The sequence below is a fragment of the Merops nubicus genome, unplaced genomic scaffold (genome assembly GCF_000691845.1).
Source record: "Merops nubicus isolate BGI_N331 unplaced genomic scaffold, ASM69184v1 scaffold46457, whole genome shotgun sequence".
NCBI lineage: Eukaryota > Metazoa > Chordata > Aves > Coraciiformes > Meropidae > Merops > Merops nubicus.
In genome coordinates this window covers 11548-31354 of record NW_008621857.1, presented here as the reverse complement: position 1 = coordinate 31354, position 19807 = coordinate 11548, and the positions used below count along the sequence as shown (strand labels likewise).

At 39.2% G+C, this 19807-nt stretch overlaps 1 protein-coding gene across 1 annotated transcript in view; it reads right to left on the bottom strand.

Annotated features, from left to right (window-relative positions):
* TGFBR3 (transforming growth factor, beta receptor III) overlaps nucleotides 1–19411 on the bottom strand; it is a gene marked incomplete at its 5' end in the record, with an annotated part of 34271 nt that extends 14860 nt beyond the window's left edge. Inside the window, 8 exons of the mRNA XM_008944596.1 lie at nucleotides 2385–2552; nucleotides 2811–2942; nucleotides 4724–4873; nucleotides 5550–5875; nucleotides 7069–7258; nucleotides 11425–11572; nucleotides 13895–14063; nucleotides 19228–19411. Coding sequence (XP_008942844.1) covers nucleotides 2385–2552; nucleotides 2811–2942; nucleotides 4724–4873; nucleotides 5550–5875; nucleotides 7069–7258; nucleotides 11425–11572; nucleotides 13895–14063; nucleotides 19228–19411 — 1467 coding nt within the window. The remainder of the gene's footprint in view (nucleotides 1–2384; nucleotides 2553–2810; nucleotides 2943–4723; nucleotides 4874–5549; nucleotides 5876–7068; nucleotides 7259–11424; nucleotides 11573–13894; nucleotides 14064–19227) is intronic.
* Between the last annotated feature and the right edge of the window lie 396 nt (nucleotides 19412–19807).

The following is a 19807-nucleotide window of genomic DNA, read 5'->3' as shown; positions in this document are numbered from 1 at the left end:
CCTGGACTGGAGGGGTGAGGAAGCCTCCTAAAAAGCCATAATTTATTGTGAAACGATCCTTTTATTTTATTGTAAGCCTGAAATTTATATTTGTTTATAAAAAAATAATTAACACTGCAAACTTCCAGGGCACTGATATTGTTCAGCTGGACTGGAAAGCAGACAACAAATGCTATAGAATAACTAGGGGGGGGGGGAGGAAAATTAAAAGGAATTTGTAAGAAGTGAAACATGTTGCTCTTAATAAACAACAGAAATGCTGTGCCTAACTGTTAATGCTGATGATGAAAATGGTCCCACAAGAAATCATTCCCTTCTTAGAAGAAATGTGCCTTAAACGTGTACTTAATCCAAATGTGCCGCATGTATATCTAAGGAAGACCCTGCCAAATTTTCCTTTGGTCTATAGGGAAATTTTTAGACTTTATTCACTGCACGAATTGTGCAGTGAATAAAGGCGTTTCTCATTTTTTCTCTCCCTTTATGTAAACACTAATCAAATTAGAGATGAAGGGATGTGAAAAAGCATCTGAGCAAGAAAGACTATCCTCTAAGAACAGAAATAAAGACTGCTGAACGAAAGTCATGTCACAGATACTGACAGGTAAACAAGGTGATGGTGTAAACTAGTTTAAGAAAAAATTCTGGCAAGGACAGGCACACTACAGTATTATGAAACACCATTAGGTAAATAAAAGGATGAATGATATCTCAAGGAAAGAAGAGAACTACAGGAGGAAGGTGAAACAAAAATACGGGAAGAAAACGACAGTAGGGAATAAAGCAAAAAAAGATTCAAGTGCAACAAAAAATGTTTTCAGCAGGGAAGGAAAAGGGAAAGCTCTTACAGATTATGACCTAAGTAATTTATTGACCAAAAAACATTTGTTAATAACAAAAACAAAACAGAAAAAAAAGTGTCAGCTAAAAATGGAGTCACAGAAGTTCAAAACTGATAGATATTTTTCCACTGTGCAAGAAGAAGAAATAGGGAAGGAAAAAAAAAAGGGTTTTTGCTAGGACAGGTGATGAAGAAATCAGAACATCTGTCTGAATAAACAGCTCCAGACCCAGACAAATCCAGAGGGCTTGAAGCCAGGGGGATTCATCCCAGATTGCTGAAGGAAGCAGCTGGTTTTATCAAAAATGAAAAAAAAATCTTTTATGAACATATTCATAACTGTGCGTGACATACTTTCTTTTTGCTTCAACTGCCTTAAGTACTTTTCACTGTGTAGAGAATAAGCAAGAGACAACACATTGAAACAGTGAAGAAAACTGCACCAATGTTAAATGGGCCACTATGCTTATTATGTGCAACATGGGCTCACCAAGAACAACCTGGGCAAGAGAAACATGGCACAGCACTGCTTCAGTCAGTGTACTCATAGCTCACCACTCCTGACTGACTCATCTATAAACTGGTGATACTACTTCATTGCCGATGCTATTTTTATTCATGCCTGCTGTTAATTGAAAAATGCAAAATTCTGTTCATGTGGCTATCATTAGAAATCCTGACTCTACTGAAGTTCTCTAGATTTCATAAGCAACCTAGCAATGCATGGAAATATTACCAGGTTCAAAATACACCTGAAGTCAAGGGTACCTTGCTGATGACTTTGCTGGTCTTATTTATCTAAAGCTGGTAGATCTCCTGTGTGATAGCATTCAAAAGGGTTGTAACTGGTGTTCTTAAGTGGACTAGAGAGAGATCAGAATCTGTCTTTGTAACCCAAGAACACATGGACTACAGGTAACTGCAATAACTTTTGCACGTCTGCTTCCTTCAGATGATGCTCAGCCATACTACCCAACAAAATGAACCCTGAAGCTTTAATCAGGAAATGCCAGCTTAGAGCATGAGCTCAGAGACCAACTTCAAGTTCTGCACAAAAAAAAGCAGATTTGGCAAGAATGACCTATTTACCTTGTAGTTAAATTCATCCGTTTTGCAGGAATTTGGGCTTAACTTGTGCCAGAGGAGGTTTAGATTGGATATTAGGAAGAATTTCTTTACTGAAAGAGTGGTGAGGCATCAGAACAGGCTGGCCAAGGAGGTGGTGGAGTCACCATCCCTGGAGGCATTCAAAAAACATGTAGGTGTGGCACTTGAGGACCTGGTTTAGTGGTCACGGTAGTGTTGGGTTGATAGTTGGACTTGATGATCTTAGAGGTCTTTTCCAACCTTAATGATTCTATGAATTCTTTGGTTTTGACCCAAAACATTGGCCTGCTTCTTACCCCACTTTTTATTCTCTGCAGCCACTCTGCCTAAAGCAACCACACAATGAAACCTTTCAGCTGACACAAACAGATTTGGTTCAGTTACACGGCCTGGCAAAATGTTCCTGTTAGTTGGGAAACCTTTTTCAGTTTGTTACCTCTACGTATATTGGCCCATTCTCAGAAACAGAGAAGAGTCCTTGGGAGGGAGCAAGGAACAGGTCTGTTTTGTACAGCTCCATGTTGAAAGTCACATTGGTGATGTGTGGTTCAGAAGGCCAGAACATGCCTCTGTCATCCTCTGGCTGGTGCAGCGTGCAATTAAACTGAAATAAAAAAACCAATACCGTTACATCCTGAACCAGAAGTGGCAGCTGGAGAAGGACAAATTTGGAGTGTATAACACAGGCCCACTCAGGTTCCATCTACTTAACGCAAATCTTCAACAGGGTCACATGAAATAGAGGTGAGAAGAAAAGTGTTAAAAGACAAATTAATTGCTATACAATTAATGCAATTTATATGAAATGCCTATTGCAATGGTCACTTCTCCACTGGCAGGTGCAAACCCCAGAGTAACATACCGCTATTTCAGGCCAGCTTGAGAAAGCAACATCTCCCTCATCAGCATCCCCTGGAAATCCATTATCACCTGATTCCATATCGTCATCATCAAAGCCGCTGCCTTCGGCCGGTGATGACAGCTGAATGACAATCTGCACAAAAAGAATTGCAAATGCCTGAGAGGAGGTGATAACTGAGCACTCTCCATTCATAGTTATTTTCTTCTCTTTTCAGAACAAGGTAAAGGCCAAAAAAAGCGCATCAGTTAAGCAGATGGTGGAAGCACGTCTTAAACAGCCTCGTGCTGAGCATGTAAGATACATAAGTTATATTTAGAGAATGCCCCTTAGTTTTTTTCTGGAATCCAGAGCCAGCAAAGACGCTAGTCTGCGTGTTGGTGTCTGAACGAGCAGCCTAGCATCTCCATTCTATTTCTGGTATTTCTATAACCAACAATGAAAAAAGAAATGGCTTTGTGAAATGATTTTTTGCAACTTACAGTTTCCTTAATGCACTCATGGAAAAACCATCGAAAGTGTTAGGGCCATTAAAGGATTTTTCTCTTTTGTACTTTGCATATTTTTTTCAGAGCCAAAAACATGATGTACTTTTCTTCATTTTTTCCCTTGTTTTTCTCTGAATTTCTCCCCCCCTTTTTTTTTGCACTTATCCATTTCTTCACCTCTTCACCTGAAAATTCTCAAATTTCTTTTCCAGTGTTTTGCATTCTGTTTCTGTATGCCCTGCAGCTCCTCAGCTCCTCCCCTCCCGTCCAGGACTTCATCTCTGTTTTCGTGGACATAGAGGAACAGCTAAGAAGTGACATACACACTTGTTGAGACTCCACTGCATGGTGTTTATTTTTTAGGAGAAATGCTCCCAAATTCTGAAAGACACCATACATGACTCAGTATTTAAGAGACTAGCCAAGACTATTTAAAAATATGATGGAGAAAGGAGAGGATGCAAGTATCCATTTTAGTTCAGGCCATAATAGAATATAGAGACAATGACAGTATTCAGATCCAGACACATGCTACTCTGCAGTTTGGAGATGTTTCTAGCCACAGTCTTAGTTTGGGATTGTTTCTACAGTTGGGTGCGATAGACTTGCCAGTATTGAATGGTTTTAACCAGGCAAGGTCAGATCAGATTGCCTTAGCTGTGTTTGGGTTGGACCGCAGGCTTTCTATCATTTGCCAAGGTTACTCCTATGTACTAGAAAGCTCAGAAAAAGAAACATGTCATTACTTTCCAACCCAGATTAGCTGCACTGTACGCAAGCTCACAAACTGAGCCAGTCTGGAAGCAGTTGTTTAGAACCTAACTGGGCTCCTTAGCGCCATCACTCACATACAAATACTCAAGAGTCCCTCTCACCTCGTACATCAACTACTAGCAAACATGAATCTAAACCATGAGAGAGCAGCATGCACAGATAATAGGCATTCAAAACATGAGGAAAAGACTTTTCACACACAATTTCGGAAGAAAGCAATTTTCTTAAAATAAATCGGCATATGAATTAAACAGTATTGCTTTGTGCAATCAAAAACTTCATTCCTATTCCTCCTTACAGGTATGTAGTACTGCCTGTGTATGGCTACATCAAAGCTGCACAGGGAAAGCTGGTGCAACCCTGAGACTGGTACAGATGGTCCCCAAAGTGCAGTCATGCAGTTCTGTACAAGTATTTAACTCCAACTCCTCCTTTTCCCTTTGGGATACTATCTGACTACAAGAGTATAGTAAATGTGCAGCCTTCATACCTTCTTGAATCCAGGAACTGGAGTTGCAACGGAGTTTGAGCTAGACAGGAAAAGATCAGGATCCCTCCTCTCCTTTTTGCTAAGACTAAAGCTAACTGCAGTGGCTTCCTTGTACCACTATGATGTGCAATGCAGAAGGTGGCTCCTCTTTGTGAAATACTTACTGAGTTAAAATAAACGATCTTGTTCAAGACATATGCTGCCCGAGTCCCACATTTGTTCAGTGCAGTCTCCAAAATGAAATGGGTACCATTCATCCTGGCTTTGCAAGAGTGATCCAGCAGTGAGAGGTCTGTCCTTGTGTAGCCGCTAGCCTGAAACAAAGGCGCTTTGTAAGTGCCTGAAACACAATTGTGTTGCTCTTGCTTAAAGTGCAGCTCAGAATACTGCTCATGATTGCTGATAGGAGGAAGTGAAGTTCATTGTACTGACATCCAGGGAAGGTCACTCTCAAAATGCTGTTATACATGACAGAGAATAAATGCAACATGGAACAAAGAAAACAACAGGTTCATTATTAATCTGCTGGTTAATAATGCTGACTCTGTCCAGTCTGAAATGAGCTAAAAATGCTGTCCTCTTCAGGCTCTTTTCCACAGTGCAAATGGACACAAACAACCTATCAGCTGGTAGATGGTAAAGACAGATCTATTCTGGTCTCAAACAACTATCAAAAGCAGCTTCTTTGTACTTTGGAGATTAAAAACTCAGACTGATGGTTAAGTAGAGTAGTTTTTTTTGAGAGAAACAACCCTGCAAAGCTTTAATCAAAAATCCCTTTACAAACTATTGGACTGTTGAGAAGAGGAAACCTAGCCCTGAGTCATGAAAAAGAGTATCTACAGTATAGTTTCCTCATCAAACTATTTTTTGAGCATTTGGTCAGTGATGGCTGTAGATCTTAGAATATTTTTTTTTCAATCAAAATACAATTAAAATGGTCTGCCAAAAAAAGCCTGCCCAAACTTGAAAATAAGAGATCACACCAACCTGCAGAGAGTCTTTTTCTACAGCTACTGTCATGAGTTTATCATCACACTTTATTGACAGGGCCACATCAGCATTGCCTTGAACCTCTTCAGGTTCTTTATGTTTTGAGAGGGAATGCTCAAAGTCATGATTTATTAATGTATCCACTGAGTCTCTGGACGGGAAGATTCCTTCTCCCACTGTGTCATGTCTTCCTCTGTTAATGTGAAAAGGAAAAGTCGGGCCATCACTTAATGCAGGGTTCTTTGGGGCAGGCAGTGGGTTAACACCAAGCAATTCCGTCAGCTCTGGAGGAAGGGAATGGTCTTCTTCATCATTCATCTCTTCTAAAAAGAAAAAAAAACACATTAGAATTTTTCCTAAAAGTATACAGAACTAATTATTTTCATTAAAAAATTATTATCCAGAAAAGAAGCTCCCGAAGGACGTCCAAAGCACCATCTTTGTACTTTTCAGGTAACTGGCCACAAATCCTTCACTAAGGCTTTAGCTGATACTGAGGCATCTAATCTTGATATATTTAGCTCCTACTAGAAATCTGCCTAAAAGCTGAAAATAAACTTTAAGGAATGGGCCTATGATATGCAAAAGGCAACCACAGAGGTAAAAGAAACATCACATTAAGCAACTATGCTAATTTAGTGCTGCCGAAATAACTCAAGTGTAAATCATTGGGTAAAATTCTTCCATTACCTGCTACATCACAAATTGTCACTCCGCTGTTGTGGAACTACTTACAAAACCAGCATGAAGTTAAACAAGAATTAACTTTATACTGAGTAAATAAGAACACTACCTCCTGGCTTATACACAGGGCTGCTCAGGACAGAAATTTCAACATCTGGCCCAAGCAGATTATTATCTGTAATCCATAACAGTGCAATTGATAAAATGAATGTGAACAAAAGCTTTATCAACACAGCTAAACAATATGTCTAGTGGTTAAAATTCAGAATTAGTGAAAAAGCAGATGCAACTCCACTAGTTTCAATGGACCCAGATATCTTTACATCAGCAACAACTTCAGCCAAGTAACTATTTTTTTAATGGTCGTATTTAGTCCATTTGCTCATACTTTTTTTGGTAAGCCAGTTTTGCCTGTAATCAATTTAAAAGTTTATTTAATTGTCTCAAGGAAACACTATGCTCATACTTTTGGAAACAAAAAAAAAATAAAATAATTCAAAGCTGGATTTACTAACTGACAAGATATCCAGTTGCTGAAGTCCATTCCAATGAACACTGAGCATCGTCAGCTATAACGACTTGTGAGCTGGATAAACTACAACCATTTAATTCCACCAATATTTCAGGAAATAATACAATTTGCCTGGACTTTCCTGATCAAAAAGCCACAGATTTTTATTTTTTAAATCAATGTTCACAGATATTACCAGCATTCTTGACATGGAGCATTGTAAGTAGGGCAAACTCAAGACTGAGAAAGCACCTTTCAAAAAAATCATATTCCTGGAATTATATATTTTTCTGTATGCTAAAAATCTATCTTCAAGCTTACCCGTATCTTCAAGTTGCAGATGAAATCTGTTAGCAACAGGAGCTTTTGTGTAGGAAGTAACTGGACTATAGTTATGCTCATAAGCCCACTTGATCAAACTCTCATGCGATGAGGGAATATCAGGTATTACTGATTTACTCATAGTCATGGATCGTTCTGTTTCCTTTCCAAAACCAATACTATTTGATGTCTGTAAATAAAGAAAAAACTTGGATCTTTATTTACCATTTAAGGATACTTAAAATGGAACAGTGACACTACCTAAGCATGTTTTTTTTTACTCTTGTTTTACTCTATTAAGTAACAGCAAACTGAGAACATCTGGGAAATAAACCAAAATCACCCACCATAGGCACAGAACTGCTGCATACATGGAGAAAGGAGAGCATGCACATTTATACAAGGCCAAACTACTTAAAAGTAAACACACTCCTTCTGCACATAAAATTTAAAATTTAATTCACAATACAAGCCTTACACAAATACCTTGATGCTCAGAAACACACTTGGTGACTACTTAGTTTTATTATGAAATAATTACAAATAACAGCTTGTCAAAGTTGGCCATGGAATACCGATGAGTCTCACAATCAATTAGCTTTTTTTCCTACACTGTAAATGTTTTGCAAAATTTCAAGTTTTCTTGTACAAATGGGCAAGTCAAAGGAACATAACAGGCATCTCTAGCTGTTAGAGGGGCACTTAGAAAATATTCACTGGTATTACACTTTAACTTACTTTTAAGTGCTTGTCGTCTTAAACACTTATTCGCACAAAGCTAAATACATATGTATTTATTTTTACATCCACAACACTACTATTTTCACCATAACAATCACATCAATGACTACAGAACAGGCTGAACATACAAACAGCAGGAAAGGTGTCATGACCAACTTTCTGCACTTTCTATGCTCATGTGATACCACTACAGAAAACAGTTTTATTTCCATGCCTGATTACTTTCTCTTTCATATAGGCTGCCTTTTTTTTTTTTTTCCTAAATAAAATCCCCACTGTTTTCCCTCAACATGACCAGATCTTAACTCCTTTTCATTCTAGAATACCAAAAGATTGACTGCACTGATATCTTTTGCCCAGATCACTTTTAGACAGTGGTCCTATGGACTCATAAAGAGTCCTGACAGAATGGCATAGTTTACCTCTAGCTCCCTCCCTCAGTTTCTTCCTAATAATTCAGTTCTGCCTCCTTTAAACACTCACAGCTTCACAACTGAAGTTAAATGGAGTTTTAGGTGCAGAGCATCTGTTTTGAGGATACTGCTATTAGTACAGTTATCAGTGACCACTAAAGGCCATTGAAGAGAAGAAACAAAAAATGTATAAAAAAGTATCCTAATTTTAGTGCCTTACTACTGTTTTGGATCAAATAATCTTTTGTTCTTCAAAAGTTACAAATCTAGACATGATTTCTCATACATCTTCATATTACCACACAGCTTTGACTAGTCGGAATTATTACTCTGCCCCAACTTTGCCGGATCTCCCTCTCTGCTTTCCTTTCCTTTTTTGTCATGAGGAGACAGCTGAACAAATATTATCTCAGAATTTTACTGTTCTAGCTGGCACCTGACCATTTCCAGGGCTTGTTTATACCTCTCCACACCACACTGAGCCTGTAAATATTCAGTCCTGCATTGCCTCAATGGAACAAAACCGAGCACAAGAGCTTTCAGGAGTAGACACACCTTCCTCCACTCGTCTGCCCTGCAAACACTGTCACATGCAGCATACACAACCAGGCAACCAGAGCCTCCTACTAACTACTCAGGACAGAGACACCACATTTCAGAAACTGGTGGGCAGTTATTCTCATATAAAGAGCAGTCCCTCCAAGCTTCTGAAACCCTCACAGGTTTGTTCTCTGCATTTCACCTCTCTCACTCATCACCTCTCAAGACACTTTTTGCAGTTTCACTCTCTGCCCACTGTGCAACTCACAGGTTTGTAAGAAGGCACTGAATCCAAAGGAAGCAATGTGAGTGGCACAGTCCACAGGCACAGAAACACACAAGCACTGCACGTGGTTGATGTAAGGACAGACTGCAAAAAGGAGTTAAACACAGCCCGGGAGCAAAGCTTTGCACACATATTATATGCAATTTCTTTACCTAAACTATTCCCATTTTATTTGGCTTTGTGTTTGTCTTCTTTGAGAGTTTCAAGAAACACAGCAAGCTGGGAGATGAACTAGATGACCTATAAAGTTTTGGGTTTTTTTATTTTTTGTCTATGAACTTAGACCTTAACTCACAGTGCTGGGTTTGAGGCAGCTTAGCACTAACCTTTCCCTCTCAGTTTGCCAATCCCCTTAAGACAATTCTGATTCGTACTGAGGGCAAGAAGTTAGGAAAATTGAAGTGCATGGAACTGCTTCAACTAACAAAAAGAACATTGTGAAACATTACCTAATTGTTTAGTAATGTTTTAATGCATTGTCTAAATTTGGGCTTGGAAAGGCCTTCAGCTTAATAGAGATATGAACAGATCCTAAATGCTAGATGTATATTCTTTTTAATGACACAGGGATGTTTAGTTCCCTCCCCCACCCCCATGTAAATAAAGGAAAGCAAATAGACGTTCCAAAAATGAAGCTTCTGTGTAAGTGAGGCAGTATAGTGAATAGCAAGCAAAGCAGTTACTCACAAATCCTAACATAAATATACAATGTCTTTTATATACTGACATTTCCATATATAGTATTACTTTCTCTTTATGCTAATCTAACAAAATGTTACCTTCTGCCACCCATTACAGAAAAGAAAATCACTTATACTCTTTACTCACACTTTCAATAATTAAAGAAGACCTTATAAAAGAATAGCAGCCTTGCTGTTCTATACTCAACTGCAGCACTTCAGACATTTTAAAATCCTCTAGAACTCCTCTCCCTGAATATTCATCATCCATAAAGAGGTAGCATCATGGATACGAATTATGGTACTTTGGCTGTCCCCAAGCAAGAAGTGAACTAATGCAAATTCTCTATCCTGTGCAAGTACACCCATATAGGCCCAAATATACAGTGGTGAATTTTAGGTAATAACCCAGAATGAAGGTTTCAAGTCAAGCACTGGCTTTTGCTCTTCTGCTTACAAGTGTGGGAAACCTGGGCAACTAACCTTGACTTTTCTCTTTAAGGGCTGATTATTTAGGACCTACAGAATGACCAGAACATCCTTACGATCCACAAGATAAAGATGTGTTAGGGATCAAAAGGGATTTTATCATCCACTCTAGACAATTTTTCCGTTCAATTTTTTGTGCAACACCACAGTTTATTTCCTTTTATTTCCACCACTCTCAAAATCTAGCATGAAATCGTGCCTACCAATGTGTCCCCTTAGATGATTTCTTTTAAGTAGCCTTTGGATCCCGTCTGAACTGCCCTTGCTTTTAACTTAAAGGAGAAAACTAATAAGCACAGTGAAATTCATATAAATACAGATAGCTGGAGTTTGAAAATGTATCTGAGTTACTGCAAAACTATTAGTCAGAAGGCAAGTGGGTGGTCCTGAGCAAACATTCAGCTCACCTGTACAATGTGCTCCTAACTGATCACTCAAGACAGAAAGAAGCCACACGTTTCTCAGTTGCAAGTTCATCCCAATGTTATTAATTTATTTCAGCGCAAGGGAAAACATTTTGTTATTAGAAATGGTGTTGAGCTGCAAAGCCTGTACCAAAAATCATCCTGAATCAGAACCTCCAATTATGCATAAATATAGCTTCCAAAGGTTAGCTTTGGAGATCCTGGTTTGAATTTTTTTAAAACTTGTAATACTAAGTCTGTGGTCTGAGAAGACGTGAGGCCAATTTGACCAAACACTTGCTGGGGACGGAAGTATTGGCAGGGAAGAGAGCTAGAGACTTCTACAACCACACGTGGAAGGAATAAAAAAATTTTCCACTTCTAAAGGGATGTGGGGGTGTGCCACTTATCCAGAATTATCCATTCTGCACTCACAGGTATCTTTCCAACTTCTGAGGTGAACCTGTAGCGCCACTCACCAAAGTATAGAGCAAAAAGGGAGATGAACATCCAACTCAGTGTTTAGGGTTCTTCAACAGAAGTGAAAAAAGACAGATTATAAATCTTGGACTAGCCACCTCGCTTCTGTGATTTGTTGGTCAGTTTAGTAGCCCATATATTAAAAGTTAATGAGGAAAAGAGTACATTTTCTGTATTTACTCCTTGAAATGCAGTTATAATTTAAAAAAGCAACTTAGAGAGAAAACATCCAGAAATCGGTATGGCCTATCACTATATCACATTTAAATGGAATCTATAATGCTGCAGTACTTCTCTCAAAAAATAAAAGTGCCTTAACTTACAATCACTTCCAGCTTTCCTTGGACATCATGCGACTTGATAACCCAATTGACAGACTTTTTACACTTGAGGATAAGTACGACATCTCTGACAAGCCTGGCGCCTGGTTGAGATGGTTTAATGTCAACGATTATATCCACCTGGAAAGAACTGTATGTGGAAAATAGAGAGAAAGTTAGATCAGAATGCCAGAAACCTTCAGCTATCAACCTTCTTCCAATCCATCATGTTTCCACTGTCTGGCCAGCTGATTAAAATGCTGGAGATTATCCCAGGCAACACAACATGTGCAAAACAGATTGTTATTCCACATATGCTTAAATGATTTTGTATAACAATTGAAAGAAATACTTTTTAGACAACTAATATTATTGTCTCTTGTTTACAAGAAGTGTGCTACTTCAGCTAGTACTTAGAGCAGGTTAGTTATATGACTAGCAGTTTGCTTTATAAGGTAAATATTGTTTTATTTCACTGCAACAGTGCCTAAATATAGCTGGTTTGGTTTCCTCTGGCTATAACTGTATTAAGGCTCAAAATAAAATACCTTTAAAAAAGCAAAAATAAATTAACCAGGCTAATAAAAAAAAAAAAAAAATAAGTGCACAAATACTACATTAGGGAGCGTCTCTGCCTAAGCAGTTAAATTGTGGAAATTACTTTGCTTAGGATCTTGCATGCATTGAGTAATTAAGCCATGTATTCAGTTTCCAGTACTTCTGGATATATACTTACTTTAAAAAGAAAAGAAAACAAAACAGATGTCGAGCCTACTGCTTGCTGGAAAATAGATGAACACTATCCAGATTTTCAAGGTCTCAGTAAAATAAGTAGAGCAAATGGGTTCATACCCATCAATGATATTTCATTGTGCAAAAATATTAATTCACCAGAAAAACCTTTACTTCCAGATCACCTTATGGGGCCATATGTCACAAGAATGTGCTCATCCCCAAGTAGGAGGTTTCAACTAGTATTCTGCACTGAGACTTAGTGTATCTTGGAACCATCATTTTACCTCCTGCAGTTTTGCACATGCCCAGCTCAGTTTCTGTATGTTTCTTTGTGGATATAAACTTTGTAAAGATAGCTGTGGTTAATACCTAAAACTAAGGAAGAAGAATTTAACATACTACTTTTTTTCACTTCTAACAATAAAACACTTAAACATTTTGCAGTGTTACCATCTGAAAAACAAATTCCTGTCGTACTATCAGCCAAAGCCAAAAGCTCAGAGGGTTTGAAGACAGAGCTGTCATTGCATAACACTGAAAGGACTTAGAAAATGATGTTGATGCTAAGGAACAGCTCTGTTCAGGATGGGACTGCAGCTCATGCCACAGAGGCAGATCATTCGGGCTTACCTACTCCACTTCCACTACGTCTTAGCAGTTTCTTACTCTCCCAAGGTTGCTAGGCAAGAATATTCTAAGGCTCTAGATTCATAGTGTTGTAATGAGATAGATAGGTATCCTTCTTTAGAAGGCCCCTCCTCCCACCTCTATCTCCCTGTGTGATTTCCTCATTAGGGATGGGATGGGCTCAAATGTCACTGCACAAGGAGCACAGCTGGACAATGCTGGATACCCAGTATCTGCAGTACACAGACAGGATTTTAATTCTACATTATCTCAGATGAAAATGTACTTTTCTTCTTGTGGAAGGGAAAGCATCTAAGTTTCACAGCAAATTTCTGTTCTAGCAACCACAGCCTGCACTTATGAAGAGCTTTCCCTGGTATGACTATCTGAAACAAACCCCATTCATGTGCTCCCACCAAGACTAGAAGTGACCACCAAAAAATGAATGTTTCAAATGTCCTACCTCCCAAAGGTACCTTTGACAATTTAGATAATCCTCATAATGGGTACAGAGAGTTCAGTAATTTTCCCTAACCACAAGTTATAAACTATTTTGGTCAGTGGACCATTGTCAACCCTTAACATTTCTTGCAATTACCCAACTCTCTTACAGTCAGCTAGAAACTTGACAGAAAATACTGTTACAATTCTGCAGACCGACTGTAGAACAATTCCCATGGAACGTAGATCACTTGCGATCTCCGCACCACTGTTTGGGAGCTACTGCCCTACACCTTGTCACTCACCCCTACCTGTGACAGTTCAAGATTAATTTTAACCTCTCTTTCACCTCCTTGTACAGTGGTCACATCTTAAACCCTGTCTGCCAGATGCTGCCCTTGTTCATATTCCCTTATTTACTGATTTCCTTGCAAAAATTTGACTGATTAAGCAAGAAGGGGGGCAGGGTAGAGTCCATAAAAACTGTACTTTGCAGTCTTGTCTAGAAAAATCCTGGGATCATGAAGCAGAATCCTACATCTTTATATACTGAAAAAAGTACTTTGCCTTAAATAGAAATTCAAAGGTCCAAGCTACTTCCAGTTGATTTTCAACAGACAGGTCAAATCTTCAGCTGTGATTTCAAGCAGATTTAGTCTATTTACTTTACCTGTATGGATTGGAATTTGGAGTGATTAATTCAATGATATGAACTTCTCTTTCTTGGATTAAGTTAGACATAAGGCACCCCTCTGCTGTTTTTGGTTGTAGGTATCCCGCAAGGTAATTTAAAGAAAGAAAATTCTTTTCTATGTTGCACGAGGGTGGAAAAACTTGATCTGGAGAAGAAAAAAGAAAATAAAGCAGATTCACCTTTACAAATAGATTTCAGCTTACATGCATGTATGGGCCACATGTACCTTAGTGTGGCACCATATTTTATGACATAGGTCTTTAGATTATAATAGGTATATCTTTTATCTGTCATAAGCACTTACGACAAATCAACATAATACTGAAAGAGACACTGTTGCAACAACACAGCACATTTCTGATGCAAAAATATATGCTACTAAACTGAACGGCTTCTATTTATGGATTTAAATATTTAATGAAAGAAAATCCCTACAAAGATAAATCTGAAAACAATACCGAAGCAAAGTATGTGAGCACTTTCCAGAATGAATAAGATATATTTAATTTATCCTTTGCACCTTTAAAAATATTTCTTTCTTTTGAAATGAATCCATAGAAAACTTCTGTGATCAATTCCTTCTGCTCTTAGAAAATATTTTATTCTCGTTATTATAAACTCATCATATTTAAAGGATCACAAAGTATTTTCCACTTTCTTACTGAATATATTTTCCTATATATTGTGTAGTTAGAGTCAATGTTGTCTAGGAACACAACAGTTCTCTTGCGCATGAAAAATTGAATACAGCAAGAAAAGGATGAAACCAGCTGTTGATACAAAGGAAGTCTGACCATAATATCCACAACTGAAATGAAGAAATTCTAGAGCAGGTATTCAGACTCTCTTTTGGTTTTATCTGCCTAGCTGATTACAAGCATTAATGAGTGTATAATGCAAAACAAAAAAATAGTCACTTGGCATGAAGTTCTGATTCACAACCTACATTGCTGTACCCAAGAACAAGTATTTCCATTGAAAGATAGGCATACTTTGTGTTTCTGAGACAGCTTTACATATTAATTATAATGCACAGAAAGACTAAGTATTATGTTCAAAGACAAAGTCCTGTAAGACTATAATTCCAAATGTCTGGCTCTTTGACCTTTGCTTTACAAAGAAGGCTTTCCTGTTAAGGTCAGTAGCAAGACAGAAAAAAGAAAAATCAAATATAATGCACTATGCATTCAAAACTGTGCATGAACTCTTAGAAGCTGAGCTTTTTTTCTCCCTAAATGAAAGCTGAAATGTCACACTTGAAGTCCATTACTGTGTGGTACACAACTTTGCAGGGAGACCAGAGACTCCTGTGACCCTGGCCACTGCAGAAACAATTAGGAGAGTTTCTTCTCCTGATCTTACACAAAGTAGCCTTTGAATATTAACCTTGCTGTCTTCCCTACAGAATCTATGAAAGCTGTATGAGGCTGTAAGTATTCATACTGCCCAAGCAAAACACTCCTCTAACATCTGGTATGTGCACTGCTAGATCAGCCTTGAACGTAGCTGCAGTTCTGCCAGCTCCTCCCACAACAGCACAGCACAGAAAGTGATCCCAAATGGTCTACACTGAGTTTGAATTTATATGTATACACACACACACACACACACTGAGATACAAGGTATTCTTTTCTCAGCTGCCACAAAAACTCATTTGCCATTGCAAAAAACTTGGTTCCTACTCCTGACACTTCCATTAAATGCTTCTGGAGCTCTCACAAACTGCTGCCCTTGCCACCACCAGCACAGAGGCTCCCCAGCCTGGGCCTCCACTCAATAGTATGCTTCTCCTCTGCGGCAAACTTTAACTCCATCACTGGCTACTTGATCTACACATTTACTGCCCTCCTTCTCCAAAATGCATTTACTCTTGCCTGTACCATGGTCTGGGGTGGAACAGAAAAGAGGATCCTTTTATCTTTCTTTGCTAACTATAGTTTCTTTTTTAGTTTCAGGGCTGTCTACTTACTTTGGAACGAGACTGCAGGTGTCTGTACTCAATTAAAAACTTCACTAAACCAGCCAGCAAAACTCAATTTATGGACCCCTGTGCCTCTCTAAATCTCCACAGACTGTCAATATGGAACCAGACATAAGATTTGCCTGTAATAGCCTCAGCAGAGGGTCTCTGCCCAGCACGCAGGTGTTGGTGGAGCTGTGCACAGTGGCCACCAGCCACCTTCCCCTTCTGCATGTACCAGGCTGCTTGGTTGAAGATGGAGGATTGGATACTGGGATCTGCAGCTTTTGTAGGCAGTACCTCCATTTTACAGATGAGGACAGAGAGCATCTGATCTGTTCTGCACAAATTAGGTATCGTTCACAGGTTCTTGGCTAGATTGGATAAAACTTGAGTATCCCAGCTTAAAATCATGAGGCAGTTTTTGTGAGAATGAGCACCATTAATTAGGTGCCACTCTCCAAGACAGATGGCCTGGGCAGTAGCAGTTTGTTTCAGCAATAAAAATCCCATCCAAGCAGAGCTGGGGATAAGCAAGGCATCTGGGATTTTCCTCAGTCACTCTGATGCTGGGTGTTTTTTTGTGTGTACTTTGCAGTTTACTAGTCCTTAGCACAACAATGATCAGAACCCCTCAACTGACATTTACTGGCAGGATAGACCCAGGGGCAGGGAAGGGGCTGCAGCAGTCTCTGGAGGGAAGGTGGAAACCTTGGTATCTCCTTCACTACACAAATAAAAGCATGAACAAGAATATCACTTCTTGTGCCCCTTCCTCCAGACTGTCATTCTGGTTTCTTTGAGTGCTCACCATTCTCACTATCCCTGCAGTATTTGATCAGCCACTCTTTCTAATCAGCAGGGTTCAGATGCACTTGGCCCTGCCCCAGTTTTCCAGCTCACTCAGATGCCTTTCCTTTGCAGCTTCAAAGTGATTTCAGAGACCCATAGTGTCAGAAGCAGTTTTACTCTATGAAAGATCACCCTTCTTCAGATCTTTTTGTCCTCTGGCTTGCATTTTATGTTTGCTTCATTCAGCAACAGCTTCCACTGCTAAAATGTTACATCTTCCAGTTTTATTAGACTTTTCTAACTGGAGTGAAGGTGAAACGCAGACAGTTACATGAATACTGCCACTAAATTCTGTATGGGTTACGTAGCAAGAAACTACTTCATATGAACACCTATAGATAATAAGTAATACTAGCTGTGATTCGAAGACTGGCAAGCTGAGAGTACTTGACTAAAACCCTTGAGGAGTGTGAGTTCTGTATGAAAAGCCTGATGCGTCCATCAGCACACGCTGTGACTTGTAGAATCCAGTGATTCCATCTTTCACTCTGCCAAGAAGCAGGCCAGGTCCCTGTCCCACGTGGGTTCCATAGAACTCCTCCCACAGCTGCTGCAGTTCCAAGAACTGACCCCCTCCCCACCCCTGAACACAGGCATAACCCCCCCACATACACACACAGTCATTCGCCTGCCAAGAATTTAAATCAAAAATGGTTACAGTTGAGCTAGTTTGTAGGAGTCTTCTCAGAAACTATTTTGGTTGCCTGCCAAGTTCCATTTTGTGTGCTTACTCCTTATAAAATTGTGTTTTAGCACATTCTAAAGGTTATGCAAAGCTCTCCCATTTAGTTGCCTAGTTTGACTGGAGACTTGCAAATCAACAAACAAATTTTATCTGTTTTTTGACATACTTAATTAAATGTTCATCTCTGCAATGCAGAGACCACTACTCCCATATATATGTTCCAAGAGCACTTTAATAAGCTAATAAATATATTTCTGAATTATTTTCTGGCATTAAAATCCAAGGCTAATGCCAAGTAGAACAAAAATCATGCAGGGGAATCCTGTACAAATTTGGCAGGATTTGGATAAAACCAACAGAGGGATGTTCCGATTTTGGGGGGCAAACATCATGCTTCAGGAAATCAAATGATCAGATACAGGTGGTTAGGAAAGAATGTCTTCTTTACACAAAGTTTTGTGGTTTGGGGCTTTTTTTTTGTTTGGTTGTTTTTTTGTAGCCAACTAGTTAAGCTATGCAGAAGCTTCACTAGAAATATTGCTAAAGTATTGCTAGATTAGGCTGCTGGTGCTAGTAAATGCTGAGCCCACCAGTACTCACTGCATGATGATAAAATGTTTTACTGATATCTACTTTTCTCATCACTGAACTTCTTGAGTGATAAGAATTAGTTTCAAAATATATGGACCAACAGCTGCAATGCAAATCAGATCCAGTTCACCTTTAGCACCCTTTATTCTTGCTGCTTTTGATTTAGCCTAAACCTGGATGTTTGCTTTAGCCTGAACTTGGATGACATCTTCAGAGAATGAAAAACAGTGAATCGCAGGCCATTAGGAAAAGAGCAACTGATATCAACACATCCCATACCTGCAAAAAAGAAAATTTCACCCCTAATCATCCTGCAAAATAGAGGAAAGTCTGCTCTCTCTGCAACGTTCAGTTTATTAAATATATATTTTCCAGAAAATGAACTTAATAAGTAGGGTGTAAACCCTCCTGAACCAACTGTCTTGCTCCGAGACTGTAGTAGAGTCACGGCTCCTGCGTTGTCCATGGGTTATGACCAGCACAGGTGGAGCTCCCCTGCAGAAGACATGCTGTGTGACTGGAAGCCAGCTGAGGGAAAGCACAAGCCAGAAGGTACTGCAGGGGCTCATATTGTTAAGTTGTTCCAACACTGCTCACCTACAGAGGTACAGCCCAAAGCCTACCCTAACCTGGGTCTGTGAAATCCCTGAGGAGCTGGAGTCCTCTCCCACTTGCCCTAGGGCATGTCATGAATTTGGCATGTGGCTCACTAGTATAGAAAATATTAGTCCTTAGGATGCAAATACACGAGGACAGCAGAGAGAGGCAACTTATCTTGGTGAGGAAGGGAACAATTCTTTGCCCAAAATAGTCTTGTTCCTAATATAAGCAAATAGCAAAAAAACCACAACTCAGGCATTTCTAGAAATTACCCCTACCTCAGTTTCTCCACTTCATTCTTTCAGATGAAGTCACTCAAACAAACACGATGAGTATTTTATTCCTTTTAAAAGGTGAAGCTTTGACTCCTGTAAGATTCTACCCAATTGCATCCACATTTAAAAGCATAAAATCAAGGCACCAGAACCCATTAAAAGTTGCCTAAATCCAAGGACCGGTGTTTAGAGTTGCTCTTATTTCTCTGCCTTCCTCTTTCATATCACATCGCTTGGAAAATGTGAGGTATGTTTAAAGCTTAAAATTTAAAAATGTAAAATACTACCACAGCAAGACATTCTCAACATCTTCAAGTGCCAATCAATTTTGTTGAGCTTGGTTTACCTTCTCCTACTTTAATATAGATGTTTCTTGATATTTTGAGTTCAGTGAAAGACGTTACTGCTCCATATTCCTTCTGGGCCCACTGTAGCAGATGTTCATTCTTCTCAGGAAAAAGCCTTTCTTCAGTTTCTGCTGACAAGGAGAAATTTCCTTTCTCAAACTGAACAACAGAACCTAAAGACACCTGATGGGAACAAAACCATATTTTTAATGTGGTACAATTATCTGCACAGACAGGTAGTATGTTTAAGCAGTGCAATCTGTCACACCGAAAAGCACTCGCTGAAGGTGATCACAGCTTATTTCCAACAATACCTTAACTACACATGTTTAACACCTGCATAATTTAGCAGGAGGGTTGGACTAGATGATGTGCAGAGGTCCCTTCCAATCCCTACAATTCTATGCTTCTATAATAACCATTCCTTTTTCACAGATTTTTTTGTTTAAAATGAACCACCTATCAACCAAGCTGGGGTGCATGTGGCAGCTGACTAAAGGAGGGCTCTGAGTCATTCTTTGATGTCATATGGATGCAGAAGTGGTATGACAGGGCTGCAAGGGGAGCTGAACTGTGGGG